Source organism: Xenia sp. Carnegie-2017, unplaced genomic scaffold (genome assembly GCF_021976095.1).
Source record: "Xenia sp. Carnegie-2017 unplaced genomic scaffold, XeniaSp_v1 HiC_scaffold_22, whole genome shotgun sequence".
Taxonomy (NCBI): domain Eukaryota; kingdom Metazoa; phylum Cnidaria; class Anthozoa; order Malacalcyonacea; family Xeniidae; genus Xenia; species Xenia sp. Carnegie-2017.
This window is the reverse complement of record NW_025813485.1, coordinates 6,241,481-6,250,704: the sequence shown is the minus strand read 5'-3', so window position 1 is coordinate 6,250,704 and position 9,224 is coordinate 6,241,481. Positions and strand designations below refer to the sequence as shown.

The window sequence follows — 9,224 nt, the reverse complement described above, 5'->3', positions numbered from 1 at the left end:
TTTATGCCAATTATTTAAACAACACCTTTGTAAACGTTAAAATAAGTGTATCTCTTTAAACCTAACATGTTATATGTGAAAAGGCTCATTTTATCGAAAAGACTTCTCTAATTGTTAACTTTAAAGTTCAAGTTGTTAAAAAGCTTGTATTAATTGAAAGTAAAATTTATTTAGAGTGTAATTCTATAATATATTATGATCAATGCGCATGCATATATTTTTGCAATTACTGCCAATACTATTAATCATCTTGCAAATTAAAACAAACATTTTTCATTTACACGCACCTACAAAAATATATCTGTCGGGTTAGCCAATGGCTTCAGAGCCTGCCTATTTCATGGACTAATTTATTGACGGTCTAAACACTTCTGTACCGAAAGAATAGATGTAAATACTTATTTGAAGGTTATACAGTAAAATAGTGAACAACATGATATAGACGATGATATAGCTGTATGTGCTTAAATGCTGGCCATTCTAGCTCTCACTACAGCCTGCTTCATTCACGATGTTTTATTTTTAAACATCTGATATTTTTTGTCAACAGAACGGACATTCCAAGGAAAAAAGCAAATAATCTGTTGTAAAAGCTCTTTCATGATATAATTTACTTTTTGACATAACATGTCAAGTCTCATTAAATGGTACTCGAACCTGGGAAAACTTGTGCAAAATCACATAGTATTTTTGTGTATATGACTTGTTGCATGACTGCAATAGCTTGACCGGTTACTGATTCACCAACTTTTAATGTCAAACTGAAAACAAAAACTTACCGATCATGAAGTTTGTGAAAACGAGACATAGAAAAGCGGATGTTAATGATTTTTTCATCAATCTTAGTGTTCCCATGTTGTGTAGATTTTGCTCCACCTCTTGCACTGTAGCTAAGTTTTTCGTGATCCTTTCAGAATAGCGCCCGTGAGCGAATGTCGGTTCTTTCCAATGAACGGTAAGATGAAATGAATATTTGAAATTGCTTTAGACGATTTAAAACGATATTTTATGGGTTCCTGCTTTAGCACAAAGAAAATTATCCCAATTGATCTGCGTGAACGGAAGATACTCATTTATATAACACGTGCATTACATGTGAACTTTTTCAATGCTAAAACATGCTTCCCACATGTTTGTTTCAGACTTCCATAGTTATCTATAGAAAAAATTTTGTCACGTCATAGCAGTTTTACAAAATTAATTACATTCCATTCGATAACCGTTCAATATTTTCAATTTATGTCAAATTATCTGTCGTAATCACCGCTAACGATTTGCAAAAATATATGTTATTCAGTCCGACCCTCCATTATTGTAATTTGAAAATTCCAAGTTGTTTGGCAACGTTACGAGAAGGGTGTTAAAGGAGATGACACGAGACCGAATTTATTTTACTAAAAATGATGTAAAGTAAGGAAAAATAAAATATATTTCTTAATTTCATCAATGTACGTGCCTTGTAAAAGAGTGACTAATTTTCTTGTGAATTTCAACTGGCTGCAATCTCATTATTAATTGTTTTCTTTGATTTCGTTCATTTAATTCAAAATTTTTAAATGACAGTAACTCGAACAATATCATGCAGAAAATCATCTTTACAGTTCTTTAATTTGACACTCAAAATTTCAGAACTTATTCGAAATTCGCAGCGCATCAAAATGCCGGCAATTACATTTTATTCTAGTAAACTCTTAAGTAAATTTTTTTAATTTGAGCGGAGTAAATTCCTTTTTCTTTATTTAGGTTGTTTTGAGGAGCGTTGACAACGCGCCAAATACGAGCTCTTTCTTTAAATGACATGCTGACGATAGAATGTTGTTTATTCTTTTGGTAAAAGTGCATTTATGATTATTTCATAAGTTGCTTAATCTCACAGAACATTATAACCTTTTCCTGTTGTTTAAGTAAAAACAAATACGAAAATTTGTTTCTCCACTTATCTTCATTCGTCATCGTCTTATTTTTTTCAGAAATTATAAATACTATGCACACATGTCAATAATATTGAAAGGAATTTGAACCATGTCTTTTGCTATGTTGTCAGTCTATTTACGTCTACACTATATTAACTGTGACGTTGTAAGATCCCACGCATATGGCTACATAGTTATAATAACATATATAGCAAGCAACAAAATTCCTCCTGATTTTGGACTTAGCATAAATGCTGAAACATAATATACAATTATTGTATTGTCAAAATATGAGAATTTTTCAATATCCATTTTATTGACTTCGTTTGATTTATGTCCAACCTTTTCATGGATTTCATGGAGAACATTGACGTCATCCATTGTATCAATATAAATTCTGCGATCGTCTTTTAAAAGAATCATTTCTTCATTGAGGAGCCTAACACAAAACCTTTGTCCACCAATTCATAACATTATACTTTAGTATTATGTTGTTCTCACCACAACAGTAGCTACAACAATATTTTATTAAGTCGCTTGTGAAGACACTGTCCTTATCCAATAACTTCGATAGGTAAATTAAGTCTGGAACATCTTAGACTTCAATATTAACGCGTAATTGTTACAACTATAAACTTTACCTTAATGCGCAAATAGCAAAAAGAATGTTTGAGGTAAAAGCATTTCAGCCCACAAAGGTTTTTTTGTGTTGGCAATACAATACATGAGACTTTTATTTGTTGTTTTGACGTGAACCATTTGTGATTTATTTACATGATATATATATATACTTATTTGAAATTAGTTTAAATTTAATCTAAATTGAGCTCCTGTTATATCATTTTCTTTAGATTTGTGTAGTTCTAAGTTGCTTATGGAAGATTTGATTGCGAGCCATCTACGTTAATTCCATGTATCGTATCGACACGATTAGATAAGGATCAAATCTTGTAAATCTGCTTGGACGTCCTCACTATTACCTGTGGTATTGAGAGTCACTCCTTTACGCCTTGGAAAGTTAAATTTCCATGAACTCGGACCTTTGTCTTGTAACTAAAATACATAAAAATTTTTATGTGGTATTTGGTCAAAATAAGTTACTTCGTTTACTATCGCAACTAGCTCATATTATCGAAGTAAGCATGAATGAATTCTTGAATTGTGTTTTTTTGAACTTTCTTGCCATTGTTATTTGAATAATATGATTCAAAATTTACAGGACACGATGAAATTTTGAGTGGAATAATCAACTCAATGAACCAAGAGTCCTTATTTTCGGTATCATTCGTCAAATGTTGACCGATTAACTTAATATGGATAAGGTAATAATTTATCACAAGTGATTCAAATGAACTCAAAACAAAAGCAACCAGGTACACTTGTGACTTCATCAATACAGCAATAAAACTGATATTACCTCGTAACAACAAAGTTTTATTACCTACACTTTATTATTGTTCTAATTGCATATTTCGGGCTCATAGCAATGAAAAACAAAACCGAGTATTTAAAAATGTTGCGCGACAAATTTTAATACCATGAAAGAGCGATACCAAGGATAAAGAGTGACATCAAGGACAAAGAGCGAAATAAGGGACAAAGAGCGATATCACGGACAAAGAAGGACATCAGGGACAAAGAGCGATACTAAGGATAAAGAGCGACATCAGGGACAAAGAGCGATATCAAGGTCAAAGAACGACATCAAGAACAAAGAGCGACATTAGAGACAAAGATTATGTAAATATGAGAGACAATTTTCTTTCTACTTGCCATCGAGTTGGATCTTATATTACAAGATGTGAAAATCAAATTACAGATTCTTTGTTGCTATTACTTCTAATTTATGTACTTCGTAATTCTTCATGGTTAGTGAAGAGTTGCTGCATAGTGACTTTTATGTTCTTTTTTATTGTTGTTAATCTTTTCTAGTTGATTTTTTTATAGCGTCATGATCTTCAAAACTCGCCATTTTTAAATTCAGAAGATGAAAGCAAGCATAGAATGAAATCTCATGAAATATTATAAAAGTCCAAAATTAAGAAGAAATTTCATTTGCAGTCCAAATCTCCAAAACGATTGTGATCGATTAATGGAAATATTTACTTACTATATAATTGAAACGATTACAAAAACAAACAGCAACAGACCACCAATAGACAAACCCAATATTAACGGCAAATCGACATCGTCATCTGTCGCCATCGGCGTTGTCATCGTCGGCGTTGCCATCGTCGGCGTTTTCATCGTCGGCGTTGCCATCGTCGGCGTTGTCATCGTCGGCTTTGTAATCGTCGGCGTTTTCATCGTCGTCGTTGTTGTCATTATCGTTATCGTCGTCATCATCGTCATCGCCATTGTATTTTGATGACTTGTTAAATTCCTCACTGCTTCAAGAACGGCCAGTCGCAGATTTTTGGTTTGTAAGGGTGTGCTTAAAGCATCTTGAAGAACAGTTTTTTTGACTGGCTCAGTTGTACCAGGCTTATTTACGCCTATTCCTAGCCCAGTACTTCCTTCATCACTGGCAATGGAGTCTGTGTCGAAAGTAATGTCACTTTCATTAAATCTTTGGCCACTGTAGAGAAAAGCAAAATTTTTATTGATCTGTTTTGTTTTGAAAAAAGTAAAACATTAACTAAATGATCGCATCGTTCTAAATAAACGAAACCATGCTCTTTTAATGACTAGTTAACTTTAGATCTTCTATCATTTAATTCAATCCCAACAACTGCGGGTTGTATATAGTGCGTTGAGAAAAATGAACAATGTTGCAACATAAATATCTTTAAGACTTACGTAGCTTCTCTTTTCTTTCTTCGACTAAAAATGTAAATTATGTAACACATAAAGTATATGGATGTCAAAGGTACTCTTTGAATCAGGGCTAAATGTGTCTATAGACCCATAGATTTAGTCTATCTTCTAAGAAAGATGCAATGGATTTTTAATTGGCGAGGTCACGATGAAATTTAAGAATTCGGTCGTTTTAAGAGTAACTATCTTTTGCACACATCACTATAAAAGACAGTCAACTTACAGATTGCTTTGAAGTTGACAAACGTCCCCATCAGTACCGAAACAAAACATGTTCATTCTTTGTACCATCGCTGTTCTTATTTCAACAATGACGAGAAGAGTTATCTTAAATGTAAAAAATAATATAACTTGCTGCATTAAATTTTTCTATGAATTACTATTTTAAATTACTCATTTTGCTCTAATTGACAAAACGATTTTCACGAAATTCATAACTTTTATAAAAGGCTAAAATTTTCTGCTCGCAGTGTAAATATTACCATCACATAAATAGAGTTTTTAACCCTTATTTTAAACCTGAGTGATTAAATTTATTCGACTAATATACAATGTTTTTTTACATATTGCATAGTCACCTTACTGACATCACGATCGAATATCGTAAGTCTCACTGTGTTATTCTTCTGCTCAGGTGAAAGTATTTGACGAGGGAGGTCTACTGGAGGAGATTCAATCAGTACACCTGGCAAAACAGCCAATATCTCATCTTGTTTTTCCGTAAAGATTGTTGTCAGAAGATCTTTAGGCAATGATTCATTTGTGGGAGGAATCTTCACGTAAAAGGATAGATTTGCATTATTACCAACTTGGAATGGCGAGTTGGGCAGCCTTTCAATATTTTTTGCTGTGATGTTGATTCCTTTGGGCCTGAAAATGTACATTTTATGTGAAAAGATTTTACAGTAGTGTCGACAACTCTCGGAATTACGGAAATTACTAGAAATCAATCATTATCTTGAAAATCGTCGTTGTTTTGAAACAATTGTCGAGCTATGAAGAATGCACTTCCATTGACCTATGATTTACTGTACTTTCTTTATTAAAAAGATGAAAATACAAAAATTCATATAATTTTGGAAAGTTCACAAAAAGTTCACAAACTTTTAATGTTCATGAAGAGAGCAAAAGTTTACAAATCTGTGAACTTTCTTCACAATCTAGCAACACTATGTGCATTGATTGTCATGCACTTGATCTCCGTGACTTTCACGTATGTATTGTCTAAAAGTCTCATTTTTAAAATTATTTTTTCATGCAAAGAAAACTTTACTTACAACGTTGGATGACAAATAGTCTCCTCAACACAGAAAACGTTGATTTGTTCAGCCATTTTTTGTCGGAAAACCAAATCTATTGTGCCCCACTAAAAGTAGAAATGATAAAATGAAACAATTGATCATGTTGAAAGATGCACATTTGTAAACTCACCACACAATTATGGGACTTAAATAAATTGCAAGATATGCTCTAATAGTGAGTCTGTAATAAAATGCAGCCCATTTTTTGAAAGCAGAAGAACTTAAGTAGCTAACTTTGTCTTTTTTTAGTCGAATACGTGAAATAATTGACACAAGCAAACCTCTCTCGCAGTAAAATTCTTCAGTATGATGCTGATAGCATTGGCCAAGTTTGGATCGGGTTGTGGTGGCTGTGGGGTGGAAGATGAACCTGAGGTTGGAGGGGCTGTGGTGGGAGAGGCTGCGATAGAAAGTCGTATTTTAAAAATGTTTGACGTGAAATTTCCACTTATGGTCTCCTGGACATCATTAGATGATATTGGATTGGTTGTGGCGGGATTTAAAACGACGAAACGGATCAGATTTGGCGTATCAACTCGAGTAATGATATCGCTGAAGGTGAAATTCCTATATAAAAGCAATTGATCATTCATTGGCTTGTAAGTATTTTTTCAAACCCAATGCTAATAACTTTTATTAACAACAGAAAACCTCCGTTTTATATTGAGCTAAAAAACTTTACAAGTACGCCATATGTGCTGTGGAATTTTTTATTAATAGGTCACGTCCATATTTTGAGTACATCAACCTACTTGTTAGACTGACAAACTTCTGAAGCATTTCTGTTGGAACAATACATGTTTAGTCTCTTTGCTATCGAAATTTCAATGTCAATTTCAGCGCCTAAAGTGAAAGGGCAAAGATAATAACACCACTAAACTATGCCAATCGTTTTATCGTGAATGATTTCAAAGATACACATACTAGGAATATTTCAATTAAAAAGAAATAACAGATGTTAATAATATAGATATTGCAGTTCAAAGTTACATAAATGGCTTTCATCACAAGAGTGTATTGATATCATTAAGGATGTTCACCTCATCGTTGATAATTCTGCTCTCGAATATTGTGAGATTTACAAGATTTGACCGCTGCTGTTGTGACAGGTTGACATCTACTGCTGATGTTTCCACAGAGTAGGAGTTAGGTAATATTCTTACTAACTCCACAATAGTTGCAAGGACCACTGGAGACAATGTCGATCCCTCGGGTTTTTGAATAAAGAAGGATAACAGTAAATCTACTCCATTTTGTGATGGAGAGCCTGTTAATATTTCGACGTTTTGGAAATCGATGTTATTCACTTGATTTCTAAGGTAGAAATGATTGATGAATGACAATTATTTTTCTTGTTCTTGCGTCTTATATACTCTACAAGCACAGAGTTTGTTCATTCAAATGAAATACTTTTTATTGCAAATCCAGAAAATGAAAATTAATTCAAATCCAGCCTTTATATGAATAATTAAAATCCTAGCAATTCCTACCTGGTAAAGTTACACAAATTCAATCTCAAACTGCAAAACCCAATGACAGCCTGCGACACGTTGTAACGAAACGATATTTCAAGGGATGGTGTCCACTTGAATGAAAAGTAATTTTAACAAAATTTAATGAAGTCAAAATAATATGTTTTTGAGTATTTGTGCCATGCAAACCATAGTGTGAAATTTTAAACAACATGCTGAAAATATTGATATTTTTAAAATAAATTAGGCATCATAAGTAGAGCTGATGTTTATACTATTTACACCATTTACACTGACACAGGCAATGTGTTTACTTTTACATATGATCATTAGAGAGAAAAAGAATTGCTTTCCCCCTCGCTGCGCTTATGACTGCTAAGAAAAATGTAGAGCTCTTAAATTAAAGAGTTACCATTTACGAGTTCTAATCACTGGTGTAGACTGCTTATTTAGTCCTGCAATGTCACTTATCAGTGTTCACTCACTGCAAAAGCAATGAATTTCTAAAAAAATCAACTATGGTAGTAGTCTAAAATTTAAATATTAAAACGCCGCAGGCTCTAATGACTTTGTAGATATGGGTATAATTTAAAATATCTTCGTTTATTTTTCAAATTATATTTTTTAGTGGCAACTTTGATAAGTAATAAAGATATTTTTGTCCTTTGATAAAAGGCGCAATATTCTAATGTAAGTAACATATTAGTCGTTTAACTTGGCATTCCTATGATATCATCACAGTATAAAAGAACATACAGAGCCACTCCATTGAATTTTTTGTGCCACGCATATCTCATTGCGCATGTGATTACCATAGTGGCAGCCAGTAAATTACAATTTCTGACCAATAAGAATAATGAAATGGCTTTAATATTTTTAAATATACAGCAGCCAGTTGCACATTGAAGTGGCCCTACTGTATATTTCCTACACTCTGATATCATACAGACACTGGGATAATCGTTTGAATTTTGACGCCTGAACATTAATCTCATGCCTTATGATTTGACAGCATATACATATACCTACTTTTCATGTTTCGGGATGACTTAGTTTCCAGGCGTTAGTTAAATGTTAGTAACATTGAAAAGGCATCAATGCAACGTAGTTACCCTCGTTGCACTTTGCGTGAACGTTTGAGTTGCAAGATGAATGTCTTTATTCACTCACCTGTGAACGATTGAAATTCCTCAGCGTAAGAGTTACTGCGTTTGGATGATTTGTTGTATTTATCATTGGTTCAGCGACAGTCAGTTGAAGATTGTTGCCTTGTAAGGGTTGACTTAAGGCTTCTTCAACGATTACTTTTTCGACTGGATCTCTTGCACCGGGCTTGTTGACACCGATTCCTAACTCTGCACGTCCTCCAACACTGGTAATGGAATCCGTGTCGATCGTAATATCATTTCCATTAAATCTTTGGCCACTGTAGAGAAGTAAAATATTTATGATCTCTTTTTTTAAAAGAGTGAAATTGATGAAGCAACCGTTTTAAATCGGTTATGGCATACGCTTTTACTGGCTGGTTGATTTCAAATCTTCTTTCATCCAAACCCAATGTCAAAGATTTCGGTTTATTGTTATACTTGACTAAAATCAACATAATTACAACTTAAATGTCACCACTTACGTAATTGCTCTTTTCTTTCTTTGACTGAAAACGTAAATTATGAAACATATAAGATAAGAATGACAAAGTTACTCTTTGCATCAAATCTGAA

At 33.2% G+C, this 9,224-nt stretch overlaps 1 protein-coding gene and 1 long non-coding RNA gene across 2 annotated transcripts; one reads left to right on the top strand and one right to left on the bottom strand.

Moving 5' to 3' along the window:
* Nucleotides 1-2,473: 2,473 nt before the first annotated feature.
* On the bottom strand, nt 2,474-6,857 carry LOC124445700. Its single transcript, XM_046996450.1, has 8 exons — nt 6,784-6,857; nt 6,313-6,598; nt 6,008-6,096; nt 5,309-5,600; nt 4,954-5,057; nt 4,713-4,736; nt 4,024-4,491; nt 2,474-2,966 (listed from the first exon to the last, which is right to left on the bottom strand). The coding sequence occupies exons 1-8, from the start codon at nt 6,828-6,830 to the stop codon at nt 2,909-2,911; spliced, it is 1,368 nt and encodes a 455-aa protein (XP_046852406.1). The 5' UTR covers nt 6,831-6,857; the 3' UTR covers nt 2,474-2,908.
* LOC124445708 lies at nt 2,982-4,906 on the top strand. The gene is made up of 2 exons (XR_006948230.1): nt 2,982-3,049; nt 3,133-4,906. It is a non-coding gene; the product is annotated as an uncharacterized LOC124445708 (long non-coding RNA).
* Nucleotides 6,858-9,224: the final 2,367 nt, after the last annotated feature.